The 17,275-nt window shown below is 51.3% G+C and overlaps 1 protein-coding gene across 21 annotated transcripts in view; it reads left to right on the top strand.

Moving 5' to 3' along the window:
- The window catches only part of ANKMY1 (ankyrin repeat and MYND domain containing 1), a 96,923-nt gene that overhangs the window by 29,087 nt on the left and 50,561 nt on the right, over nt 1–17,275 (top strand). For 18 of the 21 annotated variants that reach the window (XM_063645324.1, XM_063645328.1, XM_055291178.2 and 15 more), the window contains 5 exons: nt 2,059–2,531; nt 5,922–6,138; nt 6,509–6,673; nt 7,984–8,480; nt 11,913–12,084. In XM_063645324.1, coding sequence (XP_063501394.1) covers nt 2,059–2,531; nt 5,922–6,138; nt 6,509–6,673; nt 7,984–8,480; nt 11,913–12,084 — 1,524 coding nt within the window. Of the gene's footprint in view, nt 1–2,058; nt 2,532–5,921; nt 6,139–6,508; nt 6,674–7,983; nt 10,563–11,912; nt 12,085–17,275 lie in introns of those variants that run through there. The other 3 variants (XM_055291188.2, XM_055291187.2, XM_063645331.1) reach the window with 2 other exon arrangements.

Below are 17,275 nucleotides of genomic sequence, written 5' to 3'. Positions count from 1 at the left end.
TCTGCACTTTTGCTGGTGATCTTTGGTCAGCCTTCCTAGAAGTGGTATTGTTTGGTCAAAAAGTAAATTTATATCAAAATCAGGCTTTCTAAGGCCTGCGTTATGTTGCATGCCGTGGACACACTCTCCTTTATTTAACCTTGGGGTTACTATTATTATTATCTGCTGTTAGATATGTTGCTATGGTGAATAAGTTTGTGACTGTGTCTGTGATGACACTCACAATTGTCTGTGATGATTTCCTTATGATGGGTCCCAGAAGCAGAACCACGGGGTCCTGGTCGTAGCCCCCTTGACCTCAACATTAATCGTGGGGGCTGTTTTCTCACTGCTGCCTCCTTGCCCATGGCCCCCCTTTTCTTGCTCTACCCCCAAGTTTTTCCTGCCCCATCTGATCCAGTGACTTAACGCCTCCTCAGGGGCTCTCTGAAGCTCCTTGGGCGAATGTGCAGCCCCCTTGCTATGCCCACCAGGCCCTCCAGACCTGCCTGGTACCTGCCTATGTCCCCACCTCACCTGTCACTTCTCTCCACCTCCACCGCACTGAGCCGCCCCAAAGGCTCTTCTGGAAACAGTCCCACTGCCCAACTCCCTTGCAGAGCAAAGCCAGCCCGAGCATGCTTCCCTTCATTTCATTTTCTGCCTCCTCTTCCAGGCTGCAAGCTGCTTGTGGGCAGGGGCCTCATGAAGCCACACATCCCCAAGTGCCCAGCCTGGGCTTGCAGCCGGAGATGCTCAGGCAGTGTGTAGCATGGGTGGTGTATTAGGCCATTCTCACGTTGCCGCAAAGAAATACCTGAGGCTGGGTAATTTATAAAGAAAAGAGGTGTAATTGGCTCATGGTTCTGCAGACTGTACAGGAAGCATGGCTGGGACGGCCTCAAGAAGCTGCCGGTCATGTTGGAAGGTGAACGGGGAGCAGGCACATCATGTGGTGGGAGCAGGAGCAAGTGGGGGAGGAGGTGCCACATGTTTTTAAACAAGCAGATCTCGTGAGAACGCCCTATCATGAGGGCAGCACCAAGGGGATGGGGCAAAACCACTCATGAAAGATACACCCCTGTGATCCAGTCACCTCCCACCAGGCCCCACCTGCAACACTGGGGATTACAGTTTGACATGGGATTTGGGTGGGGACACAGATCCAAACCACATCAGGTGGAGACCTCTGAGATGGGAGTATTCCTATTTCATGGATGAGCATGCGGACCCCAGGGAGGGAAGCATCCCTGTCGCCCACTGTTTCAGGCCTCAGTGCCTTTTCCTGTGCTGTCTCCTCTGCCCACCATACCCTCCAGGCATCCTTCAATGCCATCTCAGGAAGATGCACCTCCCCTGGGCAGCAGGCCCCTGACTGTGCTCCCTGCCCTGGGCACCTGGCAGTGGCCACTCACTGGTTGTTTCGTGAGGCCCTCCTGGGTGCTTTCTTCCTCTCCTGCACTGTGGCCTCCACTGCCCACATGCAAAGGCCTGGGAGCTGCTGGGTTCCCGGAAGCAAGGATTGGCTCCCCTTCTTCCTCTGTCCCCCTCTTTCTCCTTCCCTTCCCTCCTTCCCTCCTCCCTTTGGCCTCCTCTCCTGCTCTTCCCTCCTTCCTCCTCCTCCTCTTCCTTTCCTGTATCTCCTCCTCCTTCTCCTGCCCCTTCTTGGGTCATACCTGACCTGCTGCCTGCATACTTCCTCCCCACCCACTGCTGCCCCAGCCTGTCGGGGTGTTTGGGCTGGGTTCCCTAATTGAACCCAGACCTGGCATCTGTGACACGCTTTCACCATGAGACTTCCATCATGTCCTCACCTCAGAGGCCACCGAGACCTCCCTGGCTGCCCCCTTGCCCCTCCATGTGGTCTCTGGAGTGCCCTCCTTCCTGTTCCTCGGGAGAGCTGGTCCGCCTCGGTCCCTGGGCAGCACAGCCTAAGCCTCCAGAGATGCTTACTGGGTGAATGCATGCATTTCTTGGGAAAGTTTTCTTTTTTAGGATTTCTTTTGACGTTACAAACATGATCACAGTGTGCAGCTGGGTCGCATCATCTCTCCTTGCCTTATTGCGCTTCCTTGGCAGGGGCTGTACAAAGCGGACCAGCGGTTTGGGCCAGGTGTCGAGACCTACCCCGACGGCAGCCAGGACGTGGGGCTATGGTTCCGAGAGCAGCTTATCAAGCTGTGCACCCAGATCCCCAGTGGCTTCTCCCTCCTCAGCTACCCTGAGTTCTCCAGCTTCATCACCCACAGCCCTGCCAGGATCAGCTTCTCAGCAGAGGAGAAAACGGAGTGGGGACTGCAGGAGGGACAGGACCCCTTTTTCTATGAGTATAAGCGGTTTCTTCTGAATGACAACCTAACGCTGCCTCCAGAAATGTATGTCTACTCGACCGACAGTGACCACCTGCCCATGACAAGCTCTTTCCGCAAAGAGCTGGATGCCCGCATCTTCCTCAATGAAATTCCTCCTTTCGTTGAGGATGGAGAACCCTGGTTCATAATCAATGAGACCCCTTTGTTGGTCAAAATCCAGAAGCAAACCTACAAGTTCAGGTGACTAGCCTGCTACTGCTCCTCCCCTAGGGCCCTGCACTGTGCAGGCTGCCCTAGGCAGCTTCCTGAGGTCCCCGGTCAGCTGCCGCTGACAGTGCTCCCTCAGGGTGAGCTAAACACACTCCTCCCATTAAGTGACTGATGTGGGCGATAATGAAGGGAGGGAAAGCCCCTGCTGACTCGAGCTGGGAGGCAGGCCGGGTCCTGGGGCCCTGGACGTCTGTGCAGGGGAATGAGGGTCTCAGGATCCCACCTGCCCACTCTTGGGGACAGGAGTGATCAGAAGGTGGTTTGGTGAACGTGCAGCCAGGGGAGTCCCGAGGCTGTTGTGGAACCTGAGGGGGATGTGGCTGGGGAGAATCTCCTGAGCCCATGGAGCTAAGGGTGAGTCCTGGCCCTGGGCCCTGTGCATTTCCCCTTGTGCAGGCCATAGCTAGTGTCCTGCCCCCACCATTGCGTCAGCGCCTACGTGTTCTATGGGCCAAGTCTCCTCTCGGTTGACATGGAGAGCAGGGTTTGTTGTTACTGTTATATGGTGGTAAGGGATCTGCCTGAGAGCCAAGCGTGGGAGCACAGGGCAGTAGTGGTGTTGGGGCCCACCCGGGCCTTTGACTTGTCCAAGGATGGTGTGAAAAGATGCTCTGCTCTGCTGGTCTTCCAAAAACCCTCCTACCCTACCCAGAGCTCCAGGAAAGTCAGCCACTACCTAAGGAGAAGTGTTTAATTTGGGGGAGGGGGGGGGCAGGGGGCAGGCACGGAGTCTCACTCTGTCACCGAGGCTGGAGTGCAGTGGCGCCATCTTGGCTCACTGCAACCTCTGCTTCCTGGGTTCAAGCAGTTCTTTGCCTCAGCCTCCCGAGTAGCTGGGATTACAGGTGCCTGCCACCATGCCCAGCTAATTTTTGTATTTTTAGTAGAGACGGGGTTTCACCATATTGGCCAGGCTGGTCTTGAACTCCTGACCTCATGATCCACCCGCCTCAGCCTCCCAAAGTGTTGGGATTGTAGGCGTGAGCCACTGTGCCTGGCTGAAGTGTTTAATTTTTTTTTTTTTTTTTTTGAGACAGAGTCTCGCTCTGTCGCCCAGGCTGGAGTGCCGTGGCGCAATCTCGGCTCACTGCAAGCTCCGCCTCCCGGGTTCACGCCATTCTCCTGCCTCAGCCTCTCCAAGTAGCTGGGACTACAGGCGCCCGCCACCACGCCCGGCTAATTTTTTTTTATATTTTTAGTAGAGACGGGGTTTCACCGTGGTCTCGATCTCCTGACCTCGTGATCCACCTGCCTCGGCCTCCAAAAGTGCTGGGATTACAAGCGTGAGCCACCGTGCCCGGCCGGAGTGTTTAATTTTTAAAAGTTAAAATACTCAAGAACACTTTTAATTCCTTTCCTAAATATTGACCTCAGATGTCACTAAACTGTTTCAGAATGCATATTTTCTGAGAATAAGTGGCTGCTTTTTCATTCATCAGTCCATCCACCCACCCAATCACCCACCCACCTACCATCCATTCATGCATCAATACACCCATGCAACATCCATTCATTCAGGCATCTGTTCATCCACCCACACACCTACCCATTCATCCACCCACCCACCCATCCATTCATCCATCAATTCATGCATGCAGTATCCATTCATCCAGCCATCCATTCATCTACCCACCCACCTGCCCATTCATCCACCCACCCACCCATCCAGTCATCCATCAATCCACCCATACGACATCCATTCATCTAGCCATCCATTCATCTACCCACCCATCTACCCATTCACCTACCCACCCATCCATTCATTCATCAGTGTACTCATGCAGCATTCATCCACCCACCCATCCATTCATCCATTAATCCACCCATGTAACATTCATTCATCCAACCGACCATCTATTCATCTACCCACGCACCTACCCATTCATCCACTCACCTGCCCATCCAGTCATCCATCAATCCACCCATGCCACATCCATCCATCCAGCCATCCATTCATCTATCCACCTACCTACCCATTCACCCACCCACCCATCCATTCATCCATCAACCTACTCATGCAACATTCATCCACCTACCTACCCAGCCATTCATCCATCAGTCCACCCACACACCTACCCATTCATCCACCCACCCATCCATCCACCCACCCATCCATCCACCCATCAATTCACACATGCAGTATCCATTCATGCGGACATCCATTCATCTACCCACCCACATACCCGTTTGTCCACCCACCCATCCAGTCATCCGTCAATCCACCCATGTAACATCCATTCATCCAGCCATCCACTCATCTACCCACCCACCTACCCATTAATTCACCCACTCACCCACCTTTTCCATCCATTCATCCATCAGTATACTCATGCAACATTGATCCACCCACCCACCCTTTCATCCATCAATCCACCCATGGAACATCCATTCATCCAGTCATCCATTCATCTACCTATCTACCTACTCATTCATCTACCCACCCACCCACCCATCCATTCATCCATCAGTCCACCCATGCAACATCCATTCATCCAACCATCCATTCATCTACCTACCTACCTACCCAGTCATCCACTCATCTACCCATCTATCCATCCATCAATCTATTCATGCATCTTTCATCCACCCATCCATTCATCCATCAATCCACCAGTGTGGCACCCATTCATCCACCCACCCACTCATCCATCTATTAATCCACCCACCCATCCATCCACCTTCCCACCTACCCATCCATCCATCTTCCCACCCACCCATCCATTCATCCATCAATTCACTCCTGCAGCATACATCCACCTACCCAACCATCCATCCATCCATCATGCAAACATCAACTGGGCTTGTAATTGTTGAAGACTGTTAGGTACAGAAGCATCTATAATGCACAGGTTCTCGATTGTGAAAAGGTGTTGTGTACACACCAGGAGGCATGTACACATCAGTGTTGTGTGGTGAGTAAGCCATGAGTTATGCGTGTTGTCTACTCAGACAAAAATGGATGAGCAGAGGGTGGAATGTGGGTGTTGGTGCTGAGACTAGAACCACATATATGTTGGTCTCCTTCCTACCCAGGGCCTTTGCTGTTACAGCCCATTTCTTAGCAAACACCCAGTGACCCAGATGAATCAGAGATGCATGGATGTACTCGCAGCCAGCACATTCCTGCTGGGACAGACATATAGCCCAAGCATCTTGACCTCCAGGTGGCATGTCCGCACCACCGTGTGCAACCTAGTGGATCATGAGCAGCTGGGGGTGCAGCTGCCAGCACTCAGGATGCCTGAAGAGTGAACAGTGGGGGGGCTGAGCCACAAGAAGGAGAGGCATTGGAGGGAGGTGGTCCAGCTGGCCCCTTTCTCGTGGGAGGTGCAGAACCTCTGAAACTTGTTGTGTTGCCAGGAACAAGCCGGCTCACACAAGCTGGAACATGGGCGCCATCCTGGAGGGGAAGCGCAGCGGCTTTGCACTCTGCGGGCCCAGAGAGCAGCTTTCCATGGAGATGATCCTAAAGGCTGAGGAAGGGAACCACGACTGGATTTGTAGGATCCTGAAGGACAACTTTGCTAGTGCCGACGTGGCAGACGCAAAGGGCTACACTGTGCTTGCTGCGGCTGCCGTAAGCCCCACACCCTCCCATCTGGTGCCCACAGGAGCTTAGCTGTGAGGGTCACACATGAGGGTGGCCCCCTCTGCAGGAGCAGAGCCGAGGTACATGGGGACACTGATGTGCCCACACCTCCACCTCGCCGTTCAGCAGAAACCCACTCAGCTGAGCCTGGCACTTGTGGTCCAATGCAGAAGGGTTTGGAGCAGAGTGCCCGTTCCATTCCTCTGTCCCACACTTGTCCCTTTGCTGAGCTCCCGAATGAGCACTGGTTCCTGCCCTGCCATGGGGTGGCCTCATGAGGGCATCAGGACACCCGGTGACACTTCCCACCCCTGAGGGCCAGGCACATCATCCTGAGTCCTGCCTCATCTCTCTCCAGACTCACTGCCACAACGACATCGTCAACCTTCTCCTGGACTGTGGGGCCGATGTGAACAAGTGCTCAGATGAGGGTCTCACGGCACTCAGCATGTGTTTCCTCCTCTACTACCCCGCCCAGTCCTTCAAGCCCAATGTTGCTGAACGGACTGTACCTGAGCCCCAGGTCAGCCCCCGGTGGCCACCGCACCACCAACTGTCCCCTGTTTTCTTCTCTGTCTCTGTAAGTGTCCACCAAGCCTCCTCCCTCCTGTGTGGACCAGGCTTGTACAGGGTGAGTTACAAGATAAGGCAGGGAGTGGGCAAGAGAGACAGAGCCTAGGCATCCCCTAAGGGACCCTGAGCAGATGCCAAGGGATGTGTGTTCTTTACTTGTCACCTGCATAGCAGCCTGGGGCCCCGAGACCTGCCCTGCCAGCACTGTGCAGGAAAGGGTTGCTGTGGAGGGAAAGTGGGCATCTACGACAACGCCCCCAAGGTGGGGCTGAGAATCTGCATGCCTAACAATTTCCTGGCAGTACTGATGTTATTGAAACACCAGGGATTTGGTCTTGGTCCTGCTACTCACCACACAGAAAGCCAGTCACTGAGATGCCAAGTATTGTCAAGGAAGAAGGCTTTAATCGGGTGCTGCAGCTGAGGAGATGGGAGCTCAGTCTCAAGTCCATTTCCCTGACTAACGCTGGGAGTTTATTTAGCAGGAAAGAAATGTAACAGTGTGTAAGATAACAGGAACTAGGACAAGGCAAGGAGGCATCTGGTGTGATGATCTTGTGGGTTTCAGTTGTCTGGTGCTTCCTGAAGGTCCTTTCCTGAAGAAGGAACTCAGATAAAACAAATACAGTTTTCAAGTTTTAACAGAAGAGTCGATTTCTATGTTTATCCAAAAACAAATGTCTGTGGTACTCGGGCTGGTTTCGCTGATGCCACTGGTCCAGGGTCCACACTTTGAGAACCATGGCTCAAAACACAAACAGATCCAGGGCAGTGCCATGTGACAGAAATAAAACGTGTAATTAAAATTTGGGAGGTAGCCACATGAAAAAGTAAAACGGGTGGAATTAATTTTAATAATATATTTAATTTAGCCTAATGTATTCAAAATCCAATCATTTTGGTGTGTGATCTATATAAGCAGCATCATTAAGGCATTTGCCTTCGTTTTCCAACCTCTCCTTCACTTCTAATCACCTGGGTGTGGACAGGCCACGTTTTGTGAGCTTAGCAGCCATATATAGGGCCATGCACCCTGGGGTGTGGCCTGGTCAGGTGCAGGCTTCTGCGCGATGCCTTCACAGGGGTGTTCTTTTCTCTTTGAGGGTTTGGGGAAAGCTGCCCTGGTCTTTTAAGCCTAGGTGCTTTGAAGACAACTCTAGGCCACGGGCATTGGTCCTTGCTGAAGAAGGTCCTAGAATGAGGTTTCTTCTAATGACACTCCAATTTCTTCTAATGACACTTTTTTGGTTCTTTCCAAAGGAACCTCCAAAATTCCCAGTTGTTCCAATCCTTTCATCATCATTTATGGACACAAACCTGGAGTCTCTGTACTGTGAGGTGAACGTGCCTTCCCAGGGTAGCTATGAGCTGACGCCACCGCCAACACCACTGCCACTGCCGCACATCTCGGGCAGCCAGGAGGGCGGCCACTCCCAGGACACCGGGCAGTGTGGGGAGTCTGTGGACCACAGGAGCAGCTCTCTGAAGGGGGACTCCCCGTTGGTGAAGGGCAGCCTTGGCCATGTGGAAAGTGGGCTTGAGGACGTGCTGGGAAATACAGACCGGAGCAGTCTGTGCAGTGCTGAGACAAACTTTGAGTCCGACGTGTGTGTATGCAACTTCTCCATCGAGCTCTCCCAGGCCACGCTGGAGAGAAGCGCCCAGTCCCACAGCTTGCTGAAGATGGCCTCGCCCTCACTAGTCACCAGCAGCTTCGACAAAGGGACCATGCGGAGGATGGCGCTGTCCATAATCGAGTAGGTCCTGGCACCGGCTGGTGGGGGTGGAGGGCCACCATCAGGGCTGAATCCTATGCTCAGCGGACCTGTGTCTCTTCCCTGTGCCAGCGGGAGGCGTTGTGTCTGGAGATGTGTGTCTGAGTGTGTGAGCATCCCTGTGTCGGTGGCTCCATGCCACGTCCAAGCCTGTGGGGGTGCCACGGTGATGGGCTGTTCTCAGTACCACCCCAGCCCTGTGGGGGTGCCACGGTGACGGGCTGTTCTCAGTACCACCCCAGCCCTGTGGGGGTGCCATGGTGACGGGCTGTTCTCAGTACCACCCCAGCCCTGTGGGGGTGCCACGGTGACGGGCTTTCAATACCACCCCAGCCTTGTGGGGGTGCCACAGTGACAGGCAGTTTTCAATATCACCCCAGCCCTGTGGGGGTGCCACGGTGACGGGCTGTTTTCAATATCACCCCAGCCCTGCTTTGGCCTTTGGCACTGGCCTGAAGTGTCTCTGTGGGAGCCTCAGCAGGGGCCACTGTCAGGGGTCCTATCCTAGCCATGGTGCATGTGAGTGACACCTGCCTGGGCAGCCCACACACCCCTACTGCCCACCCTGTCTATACCAGTGTGTCTCAAAATGTGGTCCATGCACCCCTGGGGGTCCAAGACCCTTTCAGGGAGTCTGTGGGGTCAAAATGATTCTCTTGATAACCCTGAGACTCTGTTAGCCTCCTCCTTGTATTGATGTTGGTGGATGGTATGAAGACAGGGCCGTGCAGACCACCAGCCCCCAGCCTGCAGGGCAGCAGTGCCCAGCCTGCATGGGGGCATGGTATTCCTTCACCATGGTGCGCACTTGCAGGGATGCGTGTCTCACTGAAGAAAAGCAATGACGAATTGCATTAAATCTTGCTCCTTGCATACACACCCCTCGAATATTCTGGATCAGAAAACATGGGAAGGACACTGATGTGCGTCTGCCACAGACCAAGGCATACCGCTTCTCTGCAAGAAGCGCTTCCCCCAGGGCTGGACTAGCAAACAGAATGTGGCATCTTCCCAACCTCCTGCCCCATTTTTGATCGGAAGAATGACCACTGGTACATGGCTGTTCATTCTCCTGAACACAGCCTGTCGCTTTAAGGAAAACATGACACTATTTGTTGCTGGTGAAATTTACGTTTTCAAGTGAATAGCAGAATTCTGGACACTTGCCACCACCACCAAGACTTTCATAGCTTCCTTTAACTTTGAGACGTGGGTATTCAGAGGTTTTTCAGGTGAGATGGCGTTAGCAGTGCGGTTTTCTGATACTGCCTGATGACATGCCAACAGTGCCCAGATCTCTTCTATTGGTGAGCCAGCTTTCCCCACACGGCCAAGTTCTGATGTTGAACCATCACCAGATGGGTGAAGATCCATTGACAGTCAGAGGTGGGCCTGTGGGCTTCAGTGCAGCCAGGCGCGGAAGGCTGGTCCATGAGTGTCCAGCTCCGCCAGGTAGCTAGCTCACCACCCCCAGCCTGGGTTCATGTAGTTCAAATAGGAAAACCACGATGATCAGAAAGGCTGCTCAAATACTCCTTTGTCCAGTGCATACCTGGGGGAGGCTGGATCTCCACTCACTTCCACCAAGGCTGCGCAGAGCAGATAGGGGAATCCAGCGAAGGTGGAAAACAGTGCCATCCTTCTCCCCAACTGGGTTTTCTAAAATAACTTTTTGTGACAGTGTTACTTATTAGTAACACGCAGTGGGTTTGTTATGGTTAACAAGTTGGTGAGCATTATTGAGAGGTGAAGCCAGCTGAGCTTCTGGGTCGGGTGGGGACTTGGAGAACTTTTGTGTCTAGCTAAAGGATTGTAAATGCACCAATCAGCGCTCTGTGTCTAGCTAAAGGATTGTAAATGCATCAATCAGCACTCTGTAAAATGGACCAATCAGCGTTCTGTAAAATGGACCAGTCAGCAGGATGGGGGGTGGGGCAAATAAGGGAATAAAAGCTGACCACTGCCAGCCCCCCAACCAGCCAGCGGCGGCAACCTGCTTAGTTCCGCGTCCACTCTGGAAGCTTTGTTCCTTGACTTTTTCACAATAAATCTTGCTGCTCCTCACTTTTGGGTCCGCATCACCTTTAAGAGATGTTAACACTTGCCAGTGAAGGTCCGCAGCTTCATTCTTGAAGTCAGTGAGACCATGAACTCACCAGAAGGAAGAAACTCAGACACACCATGTTTAAGAGCTGTAGAGGGGGGCCAGGCGCGGTGGCTCACTCCTGTAATCCCAGCACTTTGGGAGGGCGAGGCAGGCGGATCACGAGGTCAGGAGATGGAGACCATCCTGGCTAACATGGTGAAACCCCGTCTCTACTAAAAATACAAAAAAATTAGCCAGGCCTGGTGGCCGGTGCCTGTAGTCCCAGCTACTTGGGAGGCTGAGGCAGGAGAGTAACTTGAACCTGGGAGGTGGAGCTTGCAGTGAGTGGCGATCGCACAACTGCACTCCAGCCTGGGCGACAGGGCGAGACTCCGTCTCAAAAAAAAAGAAAAAAGAAAAAAAGCTGTAACAGGGCGAGGTCCGCGACTTCATTCTTGAAGTCAGCGAGACCAAGAACCAACCAGAAAGGCATAAATTCTGGACACATTTTGACAGTTTTTGAGCTTTACCTGGTAGCGGCAGATAAGGAGAGCCAGCACCCACGTCAACGCAGCTCCATGGGCTTCCGAGTGGTAACAGTCTGGAGACTGGGCTGTGGGCTGCTGCTCAAGGCCGATCTAGTTCCCGCGGCTCTGATTCTGTGCCTACTGCAGGGTCAGTGGGCTTGGCTGGGTCCTACACCTGCCCTGCCCTCATGGTCATTCCCGCTGCCACCTGGGTCCCCTGCCCCCAGTCCCCTCCTCCCTTGAGCTTCTCCCTCAGCCCTGCGTGGCTGCACAACCCCCACCCACCTGGTCCCAGCCTCTCTTGAGGCCCAAGTTTCCTCCGGAGGCACAGCTTCCCCCTGAGCTGGCAGCCTTTTCAGTGACCCCTCAGACGTGTGTGTGCGCCTGTGTGTTTGTGTCTTTGTGGTGTGAGTGGTGTGTGTGGTGTGTTGTGTGTGGTTTGAGTGTGTGGTTGTGTGCTGTGTGTGTAGTGTGGTTTGTGTGCTCTGGTGTGGCTTGTGTGTGGTGTGCTGTGTGTACTGTGTGGTGTGCGCTGTGCTATGGTGTGTGCGCTCTGGTGTGGCTTGTGTGTGGGGTTGTGTGTTGTGTGTACTGTGTGGTGTGCTGTGGGTGTGGTTGTATGTTGTGGCTGCTGTGTGGTGTGCTGTGTGTGCCATGTAGTGTGTGTGTGTGATTGTGTGGTTGCGGCACACACATACTCCCTACGCGCCCCTCCCCAGCCTCCTCGCTGGCATGGCCCCGTCCTGGGAGCAGTGCAGGTGCCTGCCCTCCAGGGGCCCATGAGCGCGCGGTCTTTTTCAGGCGGAGGAAGCGCTGGCGGACCATCAAGCTGCTGCTGCGCCGGGGCGCGGACCCCAACCTGTGCTGCGTGCCCATGCAGGTCCTGTTCCTCGCTGTGAAGGCCGGGGACGTGGATGGGGTGAGGCTGCTGCTGGAGCACGGGGCGAGGACCGACATCTGCTTTCCCCCGCAGGTAGGAGCCGCGGCGGGCGGGCTCCGAGGCGAGCGCAGACTCCCGGGCACGGGCCGGGCAGCTCCTCGCTCCACCTAGGCGCGGAAGAGCAGGGTGGGCTCTTGCATGCGACCACGTGGGCTGTGAGTGATGACGGTGCGCCGGAGTGGGGGGTCCCACAGCCCGCTCTTTTACCCATGTCCCCAGACAGGATTTGGACACTGAGCTAGTTTTTAGAGTATTTCACGATCCGTGTGATTTTTTCCCAGTGTTGAAGCAAACTCTAAGGGGAAGCGCATCCTGAAGGCCCCTTGGAAAGGGGAGACTTACATTCAGGAGGAGGCGGGCCTCCTTTCAACCCAGGCTCAGCATCACAAGGACACAGGCAGCGGAGGCAAAGGGTTTTGGTGCTGAGATTTTATCTTTAGCCCAACAGATCCAGCCGGCAAAATATTTAGCTGAGAAAAAATCTTTGAAGGGGAGTCTGATTTTATATTTTTTTTCTTAAGAAGTGCCTTTCCCAGAGGACGGCTTCTTCCCCCTCTGAGGCCACGCCCACCCGTGAGCCTGCTAGTTCTTCGAAGAAAGTTTAGTGTTTCTGCTGAGTTTCATTGGGGACTCAGGGCTTTATGGGCTTAGCTCGTTCAAACAACTCTCCTTTTCCCACCTGTCCCCCGGTCAGTGGGCACCCCCGTGCTTGGCCCCAGATTCCTGCAGCCCTCCCCACGGCACAGCTGCTGGAAGGGCTTCCTTCCCGAATTTCCACTGCTCTGGAATGGAATGGGTCGCTGCCCATGACTCCTCCTCCTCTCAGAGGCATCTGGGGTGAGGCCAGGCTTCCCTCGCAGCTTCGTCAGTCCATGAGGGCCTCGTTAGGTTGCACAGGGGACGGGGTGAGATGGAAGTACGTCAGGAAGCGTGGGCTCAGTGCGGCGTTTCCTGTTCACTTTAACGTGACGTTATCTGTTGTGTTTCATCCCATTGCCTGAACCCTTGTTGTCATTCTTTCTCTTTGTATTTTGAAGGACCCTACAATCATTTCTGTAATTTAATGTCTAGACCAACCCCATCACAATTTTCCATTCAGTGCATCCACCCATCCACACTCAAGAAACCACTGCTGTCCACAGTGGCCGTGAAGATTCCAGATGGATGACGAACTGGCACCAGGGCCACCTTTGGGTGCCCCCAGAACAGGGGGCCCATTATGCAGACCCATGATGTGGTCTGTCCACTTGGCTGTGAAATTTACTTGTAGATTTTGTTTTTCTTCTCTGGTTGTGTAAACACTCGTCCATCGTTTCAGCGCTTTACCTTCTTCACAGGGTGTTGATGGGGTGAGAGCTGACGGCTCTCTCTGGGCACCAGCCTTGCCAGTTGTCACTCAGGCAGCATGGAGTGTTTGAGGGCAGGCGGGTCTCGCTCTCCAGGCCCCTTAGTGCATAGCCTTTCAGCTTGGAAATTAAACTTTTCTTCCAAGTGTAAGATTACACAGAAAACAGAATTTTTGGTTTAAGACTCAAGATAATTTCATAACTTTTTAGGTTTACTGATTGGACTTCATCTTTGAAACTGATTAAGGTCACAACCTTTAAACTGGGCACGGACATCCTTCACTGTCTCACTTGTTTATTCATCTGTTCATAGCTGATCAGGAATATATTATTTACACATTTATCTTTCAAATAGAAAGTTTTTAAAAATTAAATTATTCGAGTGGGTTCAGAAATGAACATGTCACCAAAACGCCAGGGATTCAGTCTAGATCCTGCTGCTTACTGCACAGAAAGCCAATCAGTGAGATGACAGGTACCGCCAGGGAAGAAGGCTTTAATTGGGTGCTGCACCAGGGAGAACAGGAGATCGTTCTCAAATCCGTGTCCTCAGATGACTAAAACGACTACATAGCAGGGAAGAAATGTAACCATGTGTGGGAAAGCAGGGATTAGGAAGGCTAAGGAAAAAGAGTTGGTCAACAAGAAGCTGATGGTCCCAGAGGCAGTCATGATGGGTGAGGGGTCTAGGGTCTCACCGTCCAGATGCTGTGATCTAGTGAGTCTCTGTTCCTTGATACTATTTAGGAGGCCTGCTGATTGGTTTCCTGAGGAAGGAGCTCAGATAAGACAAATGTAACGTTCTCAAGTTTTAAAGAATGGAAGGGTCAATTTCTATGTTTATTTAAGAGAAACCATAGACATCAGCTCTATGGGACAATGGGCCAGTTTCAACACCCTTCCCCCCCATGTGTCAATTCCTCAATCATGAGGGATCGGGCCATGCATCTGTCTGGCTGCTTCGTGCTGAGGAGGGGCATTGTGGGCAGTTCCACACCATGGGTGACCCTGCGGCCACCCAAGAATCAAAGGTTAAACTGATACTAGAGTTTTTTTCTGAAAAGCAACCTTTCTTTCCAATCCCCCACTTCCACCAAAGGCAAATCACAGCAAGACCAACCTACCTGCAAAATAAGCTTCAGTGGCCTGATTACCCACACAAAGTGCAGAAAGAATTATTGTCTTTTTTTTTCTTTTGAGACAGGGTCCCACTCTGTCACCTAGGCTGTAGTGCAGTGGCATCATCATGGCTCACTGCCGCCTCCACCTTCCAGGCACAAGTGATCCTCCTATTTCAGCCTCCACAGTAGCTGGACTACAGGCATGCACCACCAGGCCTGGCTAATTTTTAAATTTTTTTGTAAAGACAGGGTCTTACTGTGTTGCCCAGGCTGGTCTCAAACTCCTGGACTCAAGCAGTCCTCCCGCCTTGGCCTCGCAAAGTGCTAGGGTTACAGGTATGAGCCACTGTGCCCGGCCAAGAATCATTGTCCATACAGGCTCTCCTAAGTTGGCTTTGCGGGAACATTTCACAAGGAATCTCAGACTCTACCTCAAAAGCCTCTCAAGCCAAGCCAAGGATCCATCTGTGCCTTCAGATCCCTGTGTGAATTGGGAGAACCAGTCTTCTCAAGGTTCCAAAACAACTTGAGGTTCCTGGGCCTGACAGAAAGTGACACGGTCCACTTACCACATGCCAGGAAGCGTGCAAAGGAACTGCATAGACAAGGTATGAGGCCAGTTATTCTAAGAGGTTCTCATTGGCTCTATAAAGTCAATCTCAATTTCTCAAAGCAATCTGCTTATTCTGAAAATCTTCCAACTGTGTCCCATTATAAAAAACAGATTCCTAATAAATGTATGCAAACAAATACATTGCCATGAATTAAAAATATTTGCATAGTTTCCAAATTCTGGAGAAGTCAGGGAGACAGAGAAAAAACCTTCAAATTCTGTTTGCAAGAGTATACTCTACTCTATTTTTAATGGATATAAACAGCTTGAAAGAGAAAAGCTTTCCAGACTCCAAAAAATGAAACAAAAAGAAACAGCAGTATTTCAAAAAGAAGCCATAAACAATTATTTCAGTCCTCTGTTACTTCAGTCCATGCAGTCACCTCCTGCTCTGCTTCATACTGGGTTAGCAGTCATACTGGGTTAACACCAGCTTTTTAGCTAGAGTCCTGGAAGTTTCCTCTCTAATCCAATGGCACAATCTCCAAAGTTATCAAAAACATGCATTCAATAGTCCTTTCCGTGAACTCCCCCAAAGAAACAAGCCCTGGACAGTAGCTGATTTTAAGTCACTTTGTGAAAAGAATCAAAGCAAAACAATAATTGTGGATGACAAAAGTTTTAGGACAGCCATAGTTAAAGACACAGTTGACAAGGAAATTTGGTTATTTCTGTGTCAGAAGCAAAACAATAATTGTGGATGACAAAAGTTTTAGGACAGCCATAGTTAAAGACACAGTTGACAAGGAAATTTGGTTATTTCTGTGTCAGACAGCAATTTAACAATAATTATGATAACCACTGGCAACATATATTAAGACAGATCAGAATTTCAGGAATGTCATGCAATCCTGGAACACATAGGAACAACGTATCTATATACATATAACCTAGAGAAGGTTAAACAGCACTTCGCATTTGACAATGCTTTCTGTAAAATTCTAACATGCCAAATAAGCCTAATATGTCTCTCTTGGACTTTGGGGACCCAATACCCCCCAAAAAGGGAGTTTGAGGTAAAGAAGACTGAATTTAAAACTTGAAATTTTGCTTTTGGAGTTTGTCATATATCAAAGGTTAAAGACACTTGATATTATAAAACAGGATCACAGGTCACTATATAATTGCCAATCGTTAGCCAAAATAATTCAAATATTTCAAAAAAAAAACTCCACAAAAACCTTTACTCTTTGATTGGAGAATCAGTTTCCCAAACAATAAGACCTAATAAAGACAGCATGAGGCCAACTGAATCTGTCCCTCCTTTTTTTCCCCAGCGGTTTACTCAAAAGGGAAACAAAAATATTTTATTATTGCCTGTAATCCCAGCACTTTGGGAGGCTGAGGTGGGCAGATCACGAGGTCAGGAGATAGAGACCATCCTGGCTAACACGGTGAAACCCCGTCTCTACTAAAAATACAAAAAAAAAAAATTAGCCAGGCTTGGTGGCGGGTGCCTGTAGTCCTAGCTACTCAGGAGGCTGAGGCAGGAGAATGGTGTGAACCTGGGAGGCGGAGCTTGCAGTGAGTCGAGATTGTGCCACAGCACTCCAGCCTGGGCCATGGTGTGAGACTAAGTTTCAGAAAAAATTATCTTTTATTAATGTTCTACAAAAATTTTGTTGAAAAGAGAAAAACAAATTTTACCCTTGTATTATGAATGTTAAAGCTAATTTTAATAAAACCTTGTAAACGAGTCTATTTTAATCAGTTTAAACATCATAAGGTAAGACTTCCATAAAATGTTTATAACCTTTTACAATTTTCTTTTTTTTTTTGAGACTGGGTCTTGCTCTGTCACCCAAGCTGGAATGCAGTGGCAAAATCTCAGCTCACTGCAGTGTCCGCCTCCTGGGTTCAAGCGATTTTCCTGCCCCAGCCTCCTGAGTAGCTGAGATTACAGGCGCCTGCCACCACGCCCAGCTAATTTTTGTATTTTTAGTAGAGGCGAGGTTTCACAATGTTGACCAGGCTGGTCTTGAACTCCTGACCTAGTGATCCGCCCACCTCGGCCTCCCAAAGTGCTGGGATTACAGGTGTGAGATACCACATCCAGCCAACAATTTTCTATGAAAGAGCAAATCAGATCTCAAAGAAAACCCTATTATTTTGACACTGGGGCCCAGACACTGGCCTTGTAACCA

The sequence above is a fragment of the Symphalangus syndactylus genome, chromosome 8 (assembly GCF_028878055.3).
Source record: "Symphalangus syndactylus isolate Jambi chromosome 8, NHGRI_mSymSyn1-v2.1_pri, whole genome shotgun sequence".
In the NCBI taxonomy this organism is placed as follows: domain Eukaryota; kingdom Metazoa; phylum Chordata; class Mammalia; order Primates; family Hylobatidae; genus Symphalangus; species Symphalangus syndactylus.
The sequence above is the reverse complement of the archived record's forward strand: the minus strand, read 5'-3'. Positions and strand labels throughout refer to the sequence as shown.